The sequence below is a fragment of the Lissotriton helveticus genome, chromosome 1_2, assembly GCF_964261635.1.
Source record: "Lissotriton helveticus chromosome 1_2, aLisHel1.1, whole genome shotgun sequence".
In the NCBI taxonomy this organism is placed as follows: Eukaryota; Metazoa; Chordata; class Amphibia; order Caudata; family Salamandridae; genus Lissotriton; species Lissotriton helveticus.
In genome coordinates this window covers 2,551,948-2,570,266 of record NC_136058.1, presented here as the reverse complement: position 1 = coordinate 2,570,266, position 18,319 = coordinate 2,551,948, and the positions used below count along the sequence as shown (strand labels likewise).

The 18,319-nt window shown below is 44.6% G+C and overlaps 1 protein-coding gene across 2 annotated transcripts in view; it reads right to left on the bottom strand.

Annotated features, from left to right (window-relative positions):
• Positions 1–18,319, bottom strand: part of CLCC1 (chloride channel CLIC like 1) — a 253,171-nt gene that overhangs the window by 226,090 nt on the left and 8,762 nt on the right. For both annotated transcript variants that reach the window (XM_078668256.1, XM_078668264.1), the window contains exon 2: positions 10,332–10,476. In XM_078668256.1, coding sequence (XP_078524382.1) covers positions 10,332–10,476 — 145 coding nt within the window. The remainder of the gene's footprint in view (positions 1–10,331; positions 10,477–18,319) is intronic.

The following is an 18,319-nucleotide window of genomic DNA, read 5'->3' as shown; positions in this document are numbered from 1 at the left end:
TGTCAAATGTTTGGGAACAAGTACGTAGATGTCTGTTTCATGTGACTCGGGTGTAACTTAAGGCATTGGTCAAAAAATGCTTATTGGGTGTATTTACAGTCAAGAAAGGGCACAAAATGAGATTGCAAATGTTAGCGCTTGGGAAAGTTGTAGCAAAATATTGTACAGCAATTCATTGGGCTGCACCAAGCCCCCCTGTATTTGAGAAGTGGCAAAAAGATTTAGAGCAATGGGTCCGGATAGATGAGAAGTGTGCTGTCGAGAAGAGAAGATAATGTGGCAGAAGATCTAACGGAATGGGCTGAAATTTTGACTAAAGTATTAGATCCATTAAATGACATACCTTCCTTATTGGGCAGAGAGATCCATTGCTGTGCGGGGTCAGCGGCCTCCAGAGATGTGCAGGGTTCTATTTGTTTTTATTCTGGGCTGTATACAAAAATCTGGGGGGGTCTCAAAATGTAAAAGGTAACACCTAATCAATTTGCTGCTTATGTAACTAGAACTCCTTGGGGGGTAGAATGTCTTTGTACTGGTACTATGGAAAACAATAAAAGAGAACTTTAAAAAATTGGTTTGGGACACACCGTAGAGGACATCAGATCGGGCAAAACATAATGGAATCCACTGCATTTAACAATTTGGTGGAAATGGTAAATCTGCCTAATCTACTATTTGTGTTCAGATGTCCTGTCCACCAGGTCTACTACTAAATGTTTGACAAATAGTTTCATAGATTAAACAATATGAGTGCAGAGTTGCATGGGACGAAATAATCCAAGATATGTATAAAAAAAAAATCAAGCTAGACTTAGCATATTGAGTATTGGAACTTCCAGTTTTAGTAATAATTAGAAGTTAACTGTAATAGAAGAGGATGAAACTTTTTTTGAAAGATCATCTAAGGCAGATATGATGGTTGGGTGAAGACTGAAAATATCCATATGAAGCATTGGTTAATTCAGGGGTTTGGATATGGAATGCTCTTATTTTAAAAAGAAAACGATATGAAAAAATGGGATTAAAGCAGATTCTTTAAACACGGAACAGATGTTTATTATAGGGAGTTTTACTTTTGAGCAATCAATATACAACAATGAGCTGGCGAACGAGCTACAATTCTGGTTGTGAACAGTCATTTCAAACTGTTCTAATTATTAGTGCTGATCCAATGGAAGTAGAAAACTGAACTAGAGATTGGAAAAATTAAGTGTCTCTATATCCAAATCCTTCATAAAGCATACGAGATTGGTCTGGACATGTGACAGATATTCACCCTGGTGTAGCGGATAAACAATTGTGTCTGCACTGTCAGCCTAGCACTACAGCATTGCATGTTTAAGACAGACGCCTTTTGCAGATTGGGATATTTCGGATGAACACATTCCTCTTGCAATAGTAGATTTAACAACAGTGCCTCATCTGAATACAGGTGTCAAACCTTTTGAGTGGAGATGTATTTGTATTGCCAGAAAGGAAATACTTAGCAACTGAAAATGTGACACCACATTAAATATGGACAACTTGACACTGGTGCGAAGAATTGAGCAAACATGCAGCAAAGAAGTAAGCAGCATTTAAAATAAGGGTGTCCCTTCACAGTTTTTCAAACGTGATCACCTTGTACACCTTAATGGTGGTCATATGTTCTGGGGTGGTTCTTTTCTCTTTCTTTTTTTGTACACTTACTGTTTGGTTGTGTGTCCTAACCTTTTATGTTGTAACAGTCTTTTGTTTACATAGTCACTGGGTGAAAACTCAATAGTTAGTAAAAAATGTTATTGTCCTGTTGGAATGTATGCATCAACAAAATATCATTGATATTAAGGAAAATAAAGATACCCATACATTGTGGTGCCTCATTGTTGGAGTTGTGGAATTGGTTTGCTGCTGGAGTTTAAAGACCACAAGTCCTCAAGAGCAGTGCATGGTAATTGCCATGCTCGACCTTTTTAGGGGCATCTCCCCTTTGACTTTCAGTTGGAACCACTTGGTTTGGTGCTAAAAGACAGATGAGGTAAGTATGTGTCTCATCGGCAGCATTTTCCAATAATAAAATTAAAACGTGTTTATTTCAGCACTGCAGAACATAAACTGGAAAGAACTTTCTGCAGCACTTATAGCCTTTATTACAGGGCCCAGGTTGGATCCCGTTGTGAAGGCCTGGCTATGAACCATGACCTACTAGAGCCATCCAAAAGGCATTTATGCTCCAATAGTGGCGATGCATTTCAGGGGCAAACCCCTACTCCTAACAAATGTGAGAAAATAGCCCAAGCGTATGCAATTTGTGAATGCAAAAATCTCACATGCACAAGTGGAGTATGGGCAAATAATGGATCCAGTGTGTAGGCAGCTCTAGGTAGCCCTATGAGAAGAACATCAATGAAGGAGCGGACTGAAGTCAAGGGACCCGAGACACTTCGGGAGTAAGGCAACCTCGTGACAACAATGGGCGGCATTTACCCAGACAATGCAGTCGTCTTTTAGCTTATAAGTCGATATCCTCTGTTAGCTTCCAGTTGAGACTGTTAGCAGTTAAAAACTTGCTTTTGGGCATTCTTTTCCACACGTCCCTTATTCTTCATCTTGTCCTAATATGCTCACTTGGTCTTTGACCGGACCCTCAACAGAAACCATGATCTCCAGTATCCGACTGTTAGAATTCTGGTGCCTTACCCTGCTTTGTCCTTAATTTCTTATGATGCCTGAATTCAAGACTGTCCCTCTTTATTCCCACCTTCAAGCTTCCCTAGTCTTCAAGCAATTGGCTCTGGGGTCCAATTACTCATCGATTTTTGGCTTAGGTACACACATGGGAACATGACACAAGACATTGTCTTCAGTAATCAAATTCTCTCTTTATAGATGATCACTGCTGTGTTTCCTTCTGTTCTTCCTCAGCCATGGTCATATACAGCCAACTAGAGTACATATATCCTGTCAGGCTTTGTCCTGTACATTAGAGTACAGCGGTATTGATTACACAATTGCTCCTTCAACTTTTTACAAAATTAACTTAATAATATTAACTAGCCCTTTACATAAAGGTCAGAAACAGAAGCTTACTTTACAACCCTTACAGTCACAGTATCTTTCAACTAAGCAGTCACCGGTGTAGCTGGCAGGCCTCTAACTAAGCAGATACATCTATAGGCCTGATTTCGATCTTGGAGGAACTACTGTCATCCTGCGGTGGTTCCAAATACTCAGTTGAGCTGACAGGGGCCCACCTGCCACATTTAGATGTTGCAGCATTAGACAGTGTTCCGCCGCAGATGCGGTCTTCTCTGCTGGCTAACTGTACTCCGTTGCTCTCAGGCCGTGGGGTTTGCACTGTGCCGATTTAGATGTTTCCATGGTGCTGGCGGCGTCATGGCAGAGGAATCCTGACGGAGTGAGGCCATGATGGTGTGGAGAAAGGTAAGTACCACTCATCATTATCTTACTACACATATATGTTGTGAATGTGTTATAATTTATACATAGGTAATGTGCAATGCCCTTTTTTTGTTTGTAGGTCTTGCCTACGCAGCGCGTGCTGATAGGAGGACCTTTAGACGTCGCTCTGGTCATTTTCAAGCACACACTTGTGCTTGTGGCGACATCCACCTTGCGGGAGCGAGCAGGGGCGCGCCACAAGCACGAGTGCAGTGATTGAAAATTAGCCGACTGCCCTTCCAAGCGCACGCCCGCGCCACTCGCGGGTTCACCCCTCCACCTCTCTCTCCCGCTGCAGCCTGCACGGCGTTTATTTTGTTTTTTTAACTTAAAGCTTCTGACAGAGAAAACATATTTTATACCGAAAAGTACAATGAGATCCCCTGTTTCTGCTCCGCATTCCTTGCGAGAGCATGTACATTTAATTCTGGCCATATGCTTAATTTGGCTTCACAGCCCATGGAATTTCCTTCCTAAACGTGTGTATGGCGCCGACGTGTCAGGACAATGGCACCGGAGACTGGCACGTGAAGCCTGTTTTGTTTTCATTCACGCTGCTGGGCTTTCAGTTAATACTACTGGTTTTGAACTTGTAAAGGACAGAGACAGGTTGGTGTGCTGCTAGGGCACGTTAACACATGTGGAAATGTTGCTAATTCCTGATGTGTTCTTTGCCAAAAATCTCTCTATAGAACTCGCCGACTAAAGACCTATTCCTCCTCAGCAGCATTATACTTAATATAAATATTTTTCCATTATGTTATTGACATTTCAGAATACAGTGGCGCTTGGAAGAGCTTGACATCAGAATGTAGCACGAGACACTACGGTGCAGGCCCACACTCTTCGGCAAAGCCTACCTTTTAGACATTTTATGTGAGCTTGCGTGATTTCTTCTGATTACATCAATTTTAGGCTCCTATATTTAGAAGCTATAGCATAATGTCTTTTCAAGTGCAAGGATTCATTGACAGGTCTAGATAAAGATGAAGTTTACTGTTCAACACTTTGTCTACACCTTGAAATGTCAGCTTCTATCTACTAATGCTGGCCTTTTTTCTAGATCTTTCTTTGCTGCTTCTGTTTTTCCACCTATTTTAACTCTACCCTCAGCTATTGGCACATAATCTCCACATCAACCCCCTATTTTGATTTTCCTACCACATACAGAGAGGTTCACCCCAAAATACTTCTCTTTCCCAACTTTCTCATGTTTTCAGAAGTCCCCTAAAGCATATTAGCTTGCTGCTAATCATTTGAAATAATTTAAGATGTAGGTCCAATAGTTTCCCTTCTCCAGGACTAGTTCTGCTACCTACTCTACCTTGTTCCTGCCCGGCACACTCAGTTTTGCTACATCTACTGTACACTTACATATTATAAAACACTTCCATGAGGCTGGAATCTTTTATCACCACTCACAATACTGCAACAAGATATCAAATCCTAAATATAGACATGATCCAACCTCATATTACCTCTTTAAGGCAAAGCAATGATTAGCTCATTGGCTATTAATAAACATACAACTACGAAGGTTTTAGTGGACCTTCCTCATCATGCCTTGAGCTCTCTCAACAAAGTCTTAACATTTGTCATGAGGATAGTATTCAAACCCCCCAGAAACACCCTCACTTCACACTATTGACATCAATCGTGCTGGCTTTAAACTAAAAACAGGGCCTTTGGACAGCTCTTAATACTAGCCTTCAAAGCTAATCTTGGGTCAGCTCCAAATTACCACTTTAATGCCCTATTCCGATATATTACCTCATGCAACTTAAGATCAGTCAGTCAACACCTCCTTGTCTCACTAAAACCACCCTGCACACTGTCCATATTCTGATCCTTCTGCCTTCTGGGCCTCCAGATCCACACCAACCCGAACACCACCCTCAGAGGCACCCTGATCTACCGACCCCCTGGACCACGCACACAATTCAGCGAGGACATCGCCGACTTCGTCAGCCCGCATGCCCTCCCCTCCGCTGACTACATCCTCCTGGGAGACCTCAACTTCCATCTGGAGAACAACAACGACCGCAACACCAGCACCCTGCTCGACAACCTCGCCAACCTGGGACTCAAGCAACTGGTGTCCACCCCCACCCACCTCGCCGGACACACACTCGACGCAGTCTTCTCTTCCAGCACAGACATCGACTTCAGCCACGCCACAGAGCTTCAATGGACGGACCACAGCTGCGTCCACTTCACCTTCAAGAGAACAACGACCCACCAACACCAGCAACAGGCCGCCCGCAGAAGCTGGAACAAGATCACAGCAGACCAGCTCGCCACCTCCCTGAGCCAGCACCCTCCTGCCAGCTCAGCGAACCCCAGCCAGGCCGCCGACAACTTCACGAAGTGGATCAGCAACTGCGCGGACGAACTCGCCCCACTGAGGACCCCGCCTAGCAGACCCGGCAGCAAGAAGGCCCCATGGTTCACCGACGAACTCAAGAGCTCCAAGAAGAACTGCCGAGCCCTCGAGAAAGTCTGGAGAAGGGAACCGACACCAGACAACAGGACCTCCTTCAAACTTGCCACCCAGAAACACCACCAGCTGATCCGCGCCGCCAAGAAAACAGCATTCAAGGACCGGTTGGACAACAACGCACACAACTGCAAGGAACTCTTCAACATCGTGAAAGAGCTTTCCAACCCCAGCGCAGGAAACAACGACATCACCCCATCGCAAGACCTCTGCAACTCCCTCGCTTCATACTTCCACAACAAGATCGCGGACATACACAACCGCTTCATCAACCAACCAACGCACACCATGACCGAACAACCACCCCCCACCACCACTCTCCACGCCTGGACCCCGATCAGCACCGAAGACACCATCCGCACGATGAACTCCATCCACTCCGGATCACCGACCGACCCCTGCCCTCACCACGTCTTCAACAAGGCCGACGCTGTCATCGCACCCCACCTGCGAGACATCATCAACACATCCTTCGACACCACCATCTTCCCCGAGAGCTGGAAACACGCCGAACTCAGCGCTCTACTCAAGAAACCAACAGCGGACCCCACCGACCTCAAGAATTACCGCCCCATCTCGCTCCTCCCGTTTCCAGCCAAAGTCATCGAGAAGACCGTCAACAAGCAGATGGCCGCCTTCCTCGAGACGAACGGATCCCTCGACCCCTCACAGTCCGGCTTCCGAGCCAACCACAGCACCGAGACCGCCCTCATCGCCGCCACCGATGACATCCGAGCCCTGATGGACAATGGAGAAACAGCGGCCCTCATCCTCCTAGACCTCTCCGCGGCATTCGACACGGTCTGCCACCGCACCCTAGTACGGCGCCTCAGCAACATCGGAATCCAGGACAAGGCGCTGGAATGGATCATCTCCTTCCTCGACGGAAGAACACAGAGAGTCCGTCTACCACCGTACAAGTCAGAGGCCTCCGAAATCATCTGCGGCGTCCCCCAAGGATCATCTCTGAGCCCCACCCTCTTCAACGTCTACATGAGCCCCCTCGCGGCCATCGTACGCAAACACAACCTCAGCATAATCTCCTACGCCGACGATACCCAGCTGATCCTCTCCCTGACGAACGACCCCGCCGCCGCCAGAGCCAACCTGCACGAAGGGATGAAAGAGGTAGCCGAGTGGATGACGACCAGCCGCCTGAAACTGAACTCGGACAAGACGGAGGTCCTCATCCTGGGCTCCTCACCCTCCGCCTGGGACGACTCCTGGTGGCCCCCCGCCCTGGGCACCGCACCCAAACTGACAGACCATGCACGCAACCTGGGCTTCATCCTGGACTCCTCCCTCTCCATGACCAGGCAAGTCAACAACGTCTCCTCGGCGTGCTTCAACATCCTACGCATGCTACGGAAAATCTTCTGGTGGATCCCCACCGAGACCAGGAAGACCGTCACCCAGGCCCTCGTCACCAGCCGACTGGACTACGGCAACGCCCTCTACGCCGGGACCACCGCCAAGCTCCAGAAGAGACTCCAGCGGATCCAGAACGCCTCAGCCAGACTCATCCTCGACATCCCACGAACCAGCCACATCTCCGGACATCTGAGAGACCTTCACTGGCTCCCCGTCAACAAAAGAATCACCTTCCGCCTCCTCACCCACGCACACAAAGCCCTACACGACCAAGGCCCGAGCTACCTCAACAGCCGAGTCAACTTCTACGCTCCCAAACGCCACCTCCGATCAGCCAACCACGCCCTCGCCGCCGTCCCCCGCATCCGAAGAGCGACTACAGGAGGAAGGTCCTTCTCCTACCTGGCCGCCAAGACCTGGAACTCCCTCCCGACCGACCTGCGCCTGACCCAAGACCACCTCTCCTTCAGGAAGAAGCTGAAGACCTGGCTGTTCGAGCAGTAGCGGCACCCCCCCCCCCCCTCCCAGCGCCTTGAGACCCTACGGGTAGGTAGCGCGCTCTATAAGTGTCAATGATTGATTGATTGACTGGGACCCATGCACTAGAATGCTGCCTCACTAAACATCACAGCCAGTCCAACACTAAGAGATTTTTCAAGAACAAGAAACACCCATCTCTTGAAAACCAAAGTGGTTAAATATTAACTTGAGGTTACCAAACATTGTAATATGTATATTTGTGTATATACCTCGATCTAAGAGTGAACTGGCCTCTATGCTGCTCTCTTATACATCCTATAGACAGTGCAGTATTCAGTTGTTTATTCACCTTGCTGCTCTTGCATTTCATTCAATTGCATAAGTAGCTCTTTTAGTTATTAACACGTTGGTCAGTTGTAACTCCTCTCAATCGGGTTACTGTCTGATTTACTAGCCATGTTGAGGACAGGAGAACCCAGTGACAATAACAAGCACTGGCATAGCCAATAGGTCTCATCTTCGGGACCTTCTAAGTGTTTAGCCATGCAACAGTTGATGTTGTTGCACCAAGGATGTTGTGCTGCATAACTAAATGCTTATAAGGTCCCAAAAGCGAGACCTATTGGCTATGCCAATGCTTGTTTACATTTAGCATTGCACATCAACAACATGCACACACTATTGAATGTACACCCACAGGCACCACAAGCACAACATCCTCTGTTTATGTGTCAATACAGACGTGTTCATTTTACCAATATAATTATTAAGATTAACACATATGCATAACACACACAAAATTGCATGTGAGAGCAATATAAAAATACACGAGGCAGAAGCAAACAATAACACACGATTCATAGCGAGACAAGTGACACACAAGTCTACTTTAGATTCTGGTGACAACGGGTTGCTAAGCATCGTGGTGAAGTAGCAGCAGCACAGGAAGGACCTGCACAAAGAGGTTCAAGATGGACACATAAGTTTTTACCTCTTTTTCTTCCATTCAAACTCGAGTTTGAAGGTTTTCCCACCACAGTTGCCTTGATGGAAAGGCACATCGAAATGGGCACAGCAATATTCTTGTCGAGACTCCCTCTGGCAGTCACTTCTGCCTCTGACACCATCGACCCGGGAGCAAGATACTGGAGGAGGCGACGGGGCTTCCCTCCTAAGACCTGCAAACATCTAAATACAGCGGACGGCTCGCCAAGTCGGCAGGGTGGAAAACCGTTGAAAAAGCAACAGCAGGATCAGATCTGCCAACATCTAATTCAGGCCCTATATTTTCAAGGGTCGCTGAGAGGGCAACCTTTCAAGTAGACTGGCCACCTCACTCAATGCCATCATGGACATTTTCCCCAGTCTTATGCTCTTGTATGACTTCCTGGTTTGTAATCTTGGTTTCCTTTTCTTTAATTAATTTGACTAACACACTTGAAAGACAATGAATTATTAGTGGGGACTCAGTTCTTGAAGTAAGATCCATCAAGACATGGAGTGAGGTAGATACCCTATTTTCTTATGAAGGAGCACCCACAACTTTGAGAGTGGGGGTGGGAGAACAGTGGAATTTCTGTTTATGACTTTTCTGGCTTTAATGCAAGTATTTGAGACAATACTCGGACAGTGACTTATCTATGTAAAATAGGGGTGCTACTATTGTATACAGCAGGACTCGTTAGAGAAGCCCAAGAAGACATTGTCAAAAGTAGCAGTCAAACAAGCTGATCTAAAACTAGCAAATCGCAGGGTTGACTACTTCGAATTAAAGCATGAAATCCAATGATACCTGACCAATATCTTAGCACCAGGTCTCTGATAGACACTTCTGGGTGTCTATCTTGGCAAACCCTTTATGCGCTACCCAAAAGAAATGAACCAATTAGTCTAGTGGGCATGTTCTTACTGAACTAATAACTCAAGGGGTGTGCCACAAGGATGACTACGCAAATTAAAACTATCTTCATTGGTCTTCATAATTCTAGTGGTTACGAGCTGGTCAGTGGCCAAATCACCTTTGGAATCAATGCTTACTTAATGGGTGGGAGTCTTCTACAGCGGTGCTAACATCCTTTACTCAAACAAGGTAAGTAACTGCTCGGACTCTGAATCGTCTTCTAGTGCCCCCTGCCTCGGAATCCATCTTTCAAACCAAACATTGTGAGAGATTGTCATTCCATACCCTGCAGCTAGTTGCCCTACTGTTTTATTCTCAGATCTGTGTCAAAGCCCACACGCTGAACAGTCCTCTCCCAATATGACAAGTGGTTTTAAAAATTGAGCAAGCACCACGAAAAGGACTGATCAAACGAGGTGTCCAAAAAGAAGCACATAGTTAGAAACTAAATTATTATCCTTGTGACCTAGAATGCGCTAAATGAACATTCTTAAAATATTTTAGAAAGGTGGGCCCTCTAAATGGAAACAAACATAGGTTATAATGGACAACAGGACATTGTCAAACTAATGCAAACTGCTGCCATGTTAGAAAACAATATTGAGAAACACAGAAAATAAAAATGTTGCAGTATGAACATACCACTGTATGCTTCATTTTCCCAGAGGCTGCATCATAATTAAGCATATCAGTAGGATCAATCCATTCATCATCCTGAGCTCTTGAGTCTGCCAGCAGCAGTAGCGCACTCAGCAGCAAATGAATCCCCATTGCATAATACATATTTCTAAAAAAACAAACAGAAAAAACGTTCTTGTTAGTCAACAAAAGCCAGCAGACTTTTGAGATAGATCGAGCTAGACACACGGTATTGAGTACAATGATTACATTTCAGTTGATAATACCCAAATGGTTTCGGATGCAACGGTTGACAGGGTAGGACTGTTGTGATGACTTTAGTTCCACCTTGGAAATTGTTACTGTGCTTTTTGTGCAAATGTGCTCCTTTTGTTCAGTAGATGTTTCACTTTAACAAGTAGATCCTCACTTCTGTTTTTTCAGCTTCATCAGGATTTACCTATCCCCAAAACTCCATATAAGGATTTTAAATAACTGACTAGAATTTACACCAGGATAGGCTATATACACATTAGGTGAAAAAGGGTAGCTTTATTCTCAAGTTACTCTAAAAGGAGTAAGGAATGTAATTCAATGGGTGGGGATTGGGAAGAAAATCAAAAACACCAGAGCTCAGAATAACTTCCAGAGTATCCCACTGGATATTTCTAAGTGTGATTCTACTGCATCTTTTCTGCTACTCCTGGCACTATGAGAGAACTTTCAAAAAGAGAAATGAACACGTGATCTGGCCAAAAAGGGTAACTGTCCTCTAACTAATTGCTCTTAGGGTTTGGTAGCTTAGTGGACTATTGCCTCCACTGTAGAGGCCTTTGTTCGACCTCATTGGCACAGGTTAAAATCCTGGCGGGTCCCTTCAGCATTTCATTCTTCTCAGGTCGACAAAATGAGTACCACTGAGTTGGTTACCAACAAACATCTGTTATTCAGCGCCAAGATACCCTTGGGTGAACATGCGCTTTGTTTTAAAGCATAGTCTTAAATATGTGCAATGCATTCGATTAAACAATGACTCGACTAACATACTCTACACTCCCAAGGAAGCCACAGCTCTATCTTGGTATGATTCACGAACACAACATTAGAAGATTCATCTTTCACATGAGAATAGATGGTTTGCCATCAAGAGTTAATTTTGGGGCATGGGAGGGTTTATTGAAGGATGTGTCTGTTCATTACGCATTCCAGCCCCTTAAGAGGTCAACCATGTTCTTCTTATTTGGCCAGGGAAGATGAGAGAGGATGAGTAAGAAGATCAAGTAAAGAAGTGACATTTCTAGTTGTGTGTGTAATCTACGTCAGAAGTCCCAAAGTCTAGCAAAGAAGCTCAAACACGGTTAAAGACTGCAGTGAGAGAGCAGGTCAATGACTGCTTTGCTCAGATCTGTGTCTGTGCTCTGTGACACAAGTGGGTGGTGCAGCCCTCTTGGGCCCCATATGGTTCTCCTTTTAGTTTTAAATTTGACACATTTTAGCAGACTTTGCTTTAGTCCTGTTATCTTTTCCATATTTTATTTTCACAATATGATCCTTAATGCTGCTTATGAAGCTTGGTTTTAGAAAGACTTCCCTGCAACACAATGTGTACTCTTCATTCAAGGTTAGGTACATAGAACGAGATATCCACTTGGGCCACTTCCCTACTGGCTACTGACGTAGACTATGTTTTTGACCCTACTCTACAAACTCAAGAATTTCTCCAATATGAACATGAATACCCCATGAACAGTAACATTTTGCCTTTTGATCAATACAAACACATCATAAACACTGACGGTTCATCCCAACCTGCTATAAGTACAAAGCACCAATATTCAGCAGCTTGCACTGCGGTACACAGCGTCATGATGGATGGAACGTTCCAGCATCAAGAAACATTTATGCAGTCCCTAGGGCAAAGGTCTTCAATCTGTGATGTGCGACCCCCAGGGAGGCCATGGAGTCATGGAAAGGGGGGTGTGAATTCCCCAGCCTTACTTCCGCCTGTAATCCAAAACTTTTGCTCTTCGTTTTGGTTTCAAATGGTGTGCAGCTTAGGGGCCTCCCTGATTGGAGGATATCATAAAAGAAGCCAATCATAGTGTGGTAAAGTCATAAACGCCTGTTCTTCAATCCGAGATACTGCAGCATGGATATCAGGAAATGCCCATGAAGTGTGTCCATATGCATGCATCTCTGGAATACTGGCTGTACTTTGTGGGAGTTCTTCTTCATCGCTGCTGCTGCCTTTCATTCCGTGCTGTTACTGTTCTTGGGCGGCATAGCTGCTCCTGTGTTTTCATTGGTGTCTGCTTCATCCTCGTGGCTACCTCTGCAGTTGGAGCTCCATGTTGCTTTCCCTCCTGGTTTCATAGGCAACAGAAGCTTTCCAGAATTAGAAGGTAAGCTTTCTCTTTGCCTCTTCCACGCCTCATCCCCCATGCCCTGTCTTTTCACCTCGCAGGCAGACAATCATACATGCATACAAACACTCACACTCATTCTTATTTGTTTACCTGATCAATTATTCACTAAAAGAACTGGGCCATGCCGGGGCTTGGGGCAATATATTGCAATGTGGTGAAATGTAAATTATTTTTTCGTTGTTGTAGCAGCATGTGTGATAAATCAACAAACCAGATTGCACATTTCAAGCTGCATAGGACTGGTAAAGGCAGCATCACAAAAATGCAACATGAATAATGCCAGGAATATCAGTTGTAGTGTAGAAAGCCACTCTTGGGGATAGATTCAGATTTTTAAATCGCTTATAGTTTTCACAGAACAGTTTGCGTTTAATAAACTCTTGGGGCTCATGAGCATTACATTTCTCCACTGGCTGATCCGTGCTGCACATTTTCTTTTCGCCACCATACTAACTTCTCTTTTTTAACCACCATGTTGCCTATTCCAACCACACATTTTCTTTTCGCCACCATACTAACTTCTCTTTTTTAACCACCATGTTGCCTATTCCAACCACTACTAATTCTATCTAATAATCATAGCTCCTCGATCTTGGTTTTGGGGAGACACCTGTGAATCCTACTCTTTTCAGAGACCTCCGCAACTCAACTTCCAGTTACTATTTTTATGCAAAGTGTTGTTTGAGCTCACTTTGTCGCAAAAGGATTATAAGTTTATATATGTACATGCTCGTCCATCTGCTCACGTGCGGGGCATGCATAGCTATAGATTGTACAAGCATTGCCCATTTGATATGCTGTAGAACACACATCAGGTATCCTGGGGAATATAAATGAATGAGAATTGCTTGAACGTCATGTAACTGCCTCTAACCACAGTCTACACATATGACAAAGACATGTAACATTGTTTATTCTGCAGAAACCTGGACATATTTAAATACAACTATGCATAAATTGTTTGTATTTATTTTAGAATCGCATTTATGCCTTTACTTACTTGAAATATATATCAAGGATCATTACGGCTGCTTTAGAACACATTTCAAATGCTTTCACAAGGGTGTAGCTTCCATTGGTTCAGCAGGTGCAGTGGTACCAAGCCTCATATGGCTGAGGGACCCACAGAACCCCAATCAGAACCCTGATTATTGCTAAATTTCTCACTTTAATCAGCAGCTATGGGGCCTATTTCTTTCCCTGCACTATGGCCCCTGGCACGCTATCTACGCCACTGTTTCTTCTTGTGTTTACTCTTTTGAGCTTTTACTGACGAGTTGCAAAATTACCAGCTTTCTTCCTCTTTGCGTGTTTGTCCCTCCCCTGCAGCACAGACACATTACACGTGTCCGTCCACTGCTCATTTTTTTTAGGCGCTATTTTTTTCCTGCGCTTTACCAGAGAGTGTCTTTTTCAACTGGCTCTATTGTTAATCTTGCCCCCTACATGTTTCTTCCTCCTTTACAACACACAAATTATACAGAGAATGAATCATGCATGTGTAACTCAACTTATAGGAAATGTTGCATAAGACAATGAGGACTACAAGGTGTAAGAGTCACATGTCATCCATTCTGATAGGCGTTATATTTTAGAAGTGCTTGGTCAGGAGAAGTACAAACTCAAGATTTTAAATGTAATACAGTGGTTGGGGTTGGCTTGACTAATAAGAGTGTATTCTCACCCAAACCAACTTTTTTTTAGCATGTTTCCATGCTGCTCTGTGTTGTCAGTTCATAGTTTGCTGTGCTACATTAGGATTTTAACTTATAAACTGCAAGTAACAAAAGGATCTCTGTGACAAAACCCATAAATCATGGAGCTATCTACATGCCCTCCAACCCCGAGGTTAGCGCCAGGTGCAGTGGCACTTGCACACCACCCTAAAGAAGGCCCAGATTGAGAGAGGCAGCTTGTTTAAAACATTTTACTTGTTTCCAAAGGGTAATAATAGCATGTTTACTACCCATTGGATATCTGAATCTACTCAATAAACTGGATTGTTGTATGCATTTCTGTGGCCTATATGACGGTAAACAGCTTTATGTTTAGTCAAAGCCATCCAAATGGGTACCTTCTTTATTGTAGCATGAGCCACCATAAAAATGATTTGCAATGGGAACTGGGGGCGATGATGGTTGTCAATGATGCAGAGTACCAACTTCTAGAAATTTCATCGGGGGAGGGTTCTTAAACTTAAAGAATTTTGACAGGGGGGGGTGTCTCTGTATCAAAATGCTTGAAGACATCTGACCTAGGGGAATGTAGTGCGCAAATGGCTGAAATATAAAGGCATTGATTCTGGCACTAGAAAATACGGATCCTGGATTCCCTACAATCATAGTGTGTGATTAGTATTACTGCTTTCAGTCTTTCAATGAAAAAGTACATTATTGGCACCTGAATGGAGTCAAAGACTCAAAGGGTAATACTATGCACAAACTGCTTTGGGGAAAGCTGGCACAACTGAAAGACAGTTTGCCAAAAGCTCAAGTAATACACACATTGAGTCATCAGTGTGTTGGAATACATGTTGTAGGGATTTATTGGCAGATGAAGCTGCCAAATCTGAAGTCAAGACTGCAACTGTAGCTGCGATTACTCGTTCTCACACAAGGGTAGATGAAAATTTCATGGCTACCGTCAATGCTTCGTGCAACGGCATCCCTTTGCCTAAAAAATATCCAGCAAAATATTCCTACCATGTAAGACGCTGGCTCTCTATATAGTACACTAAAATGAAGTACACTGTGTAGAGAGTTCAGTGAGACTCAGATTCGTATACTGAGGCAAAAGTAGATAACACTAATGCTGTATTTGTGGTAGTGTGGGTGGCGTGCAGTTAGGTTTATCAGGAGTTTTTTTACTCACAGAGGCAAAAATGAGACACACTCAAGAATGAATTTGAGACCAATTTATAAAAATAACACCAATTGTTATGTAGTTTTTCAGGCCAAGAAGTGCGTTCTGCAGTAAGCACTTTTTGAGAGAGCAATTTTCAAAGTTCACAAAATGAATTACTTTTGTGCCCAATTATGCACCATTGAAGTCAATGGGAGAAAATTAAAAAACATGCGTATTAAATTACACAATTGAATTTCAGGCCAGGCCTAATATTCCACCAGCGGATTCTCTGGAGCATCCCGGAGCAGGGTGCTGAGGTCGTTGGTAGCTGGTCTGCTACGAAGAAGGTGGGCCACTTAAAAAACTCTGCACAAAGGGACTTAAAGGTAAGTCTGATGGGGTCCCACTCGAAGGGAGCAGATGGCAAGGGCCTCAGGACCACGAGAGCACATCTGGATCGTCGTTACCAAGTCCAGTCGGGCGGGTGCAGAGAAGATAGGTCAGTCGGGCGGTGTGCATCAAGATGTCCTAGCGGGCAAGGGCAGGCAGCTTGGATAGGCAATTCCCGGGATAGCTGGACAACTCATGAAGTGAGATTTGACATCCCTTGACAGGTGCTTGCTTCCTGAATGTTGTAGGGGGTACGTTACCCCAGGCATTGGTGCAGCACGGCTTCAGTAGATCCTAGTGTCTCCAAACTTGGTGTGGAGACAGATGTGATCCTCCAGAGCCGATGTTGCACTTTTGGGTTGGGTGTTGGATCGGAGTCGCCTTGAGCAGCGAGTCGTCAAACCAGACTTCGGGGGTTTGGTGCCTGTGGACTGCAGGGAAGTAGTACCTATACTCCAAGGGAGTTCATTGGCGATTTTTAGAAGGCTGGAGAAGCCTCAAAGTGTAAGAACAAGACGTCACACCACGATTGTTGAGTTCTTCAGGCAGCAGGTAGCGTTTTAGACCAATTTTCTGCAGCAGGACGTCAGTCTTTGGGTCAGCAGCTTTTCTTTGTCCTTTTCTTCTTTATGTCCGTCAAATCTAAGTTCAGGGTCCAGGGATGCCATATAAATACTGGATTTAGGGGTGTTATAAGGGGAAACAGGTAGTAGCTAATTGGCTACCTACCTTTAGGGTGTTTACACCCTCTAAGTGACCACTTCCTGTGGGAATAGGCACTACCCAGACCCTTACTGGTTAATTCCCTCACAAACCAAGATGGAGGGAAATGAAAAGTGGGCTCCACATCACCTGCTCCATCTTAGAAGTGGTGCTTGCTGAATGGGGACCCACCTTCTAATTCAACTAATTTTCCAGCCTTTCCTCACGCTGTATGTGGAGCAGGAAAGGGGGGTTGGCATCCTCCACTAACTGGCGCTGCATGGGTCGCATTTCAAAGGCGGCATCGCCTTTGAAGCTTCACGCCCTGGAAGACCATCCTGGCCTGGAGGAGTTGTGAAGTACCTCCGTCCAAAGCATCCTTTTATTCTGTCCTCAGAGAGAAGGCTCTCACCCCATGAGGTCAGAAACATGTCTGGTGGTGGCAGGATGTCTAAGTCTAGTCAGAGACCACACCAGTGCTTGGTAGGTTTTCAGGGGTCCCTAGTCTAAAGGTTCTCCTCTGTGCATTTATCAATAAATCCAACACTGGCATCAATTAGGATTTATTAAGATGACATGTTTGTTACCAAACATCTTAGGGTACAACATGGAACTAGGAAACTCAAAATGACAAGTATCCAGCCCATGCACTCTGCATGGCTTCCCTGTGCACTTACAATATACAAGAATAAACTTGATATTGTTGGGTCATATGTGCTCATGCAGATATGTCCACACATGGGATATAGTGCACCCTGCCTTAGAGCTATAATGTAGACCAATACAGTAATGGAGTTTTTCAATATTTGCAGTTACCCCTGAAGAAGAGCTTGCATAACTCGAAATGCATTGGGTTTTTAATAAAGGATTACTGCTATGAACAATCATGCGTGTCCATTGTGTTTGTGACAGAGGCCTGGATGGACACATCGTGAGCATAGAAGTTGGGAGACAGCATGATTCCTTACATGTGGATGAAAAACAGATAAGGTTAAAGCAATGGAAAAATGTAGTAAAATAAGAAAAACTGATTAAATGTTGCTGAATATTGGAGGTATTCCAAAAATTTGCTGTGCGTCTGGGGTGGGGTGGGGTGAAACTTTGCCCCATATAGTTTGGTGATTTCGTTTACGTGCCAATGGGGAAGGCACAAGCAAAGCATGCACGCACTTTTCGAAGATTTTGATAAAAGGAGATGAACAGCGCAAAAGGGAGTGCATCCCGTCATTACCTGATGTATTCTAGGTACCAGGGGTACCATTTACTAGGGAATTACAGGGGTTGCTGAAGTTGTGTCAATTGTGGTACTGTTTTAGGGAAAGAACACTGGTACTGGAACCCTGGTTAGCAAGGGCCCAGTATACCTCATAAAAAGTTGCATCAAAAGCCAGGTAAAAATTGGCGGGATGCTGCAACAAGAGCCCAGTTTCCCACATTCCACTTAAGTGCCCAAAACATTCCCTTTTCTACCAACCCTGGGGTGGGTGATTGTCTGATTCCCAACCAATTCCGCAGGCTAGAATTAATCATAGCTGCCCATGAGGGTATAGCATTTGCACATGCTGGTGTGGCAGCCATAATTTCACTATTGCGAAAACGCTATTAGAGGCATGGCCTGTACAAGCATACCAAACAGTATGTCCTTAGTTG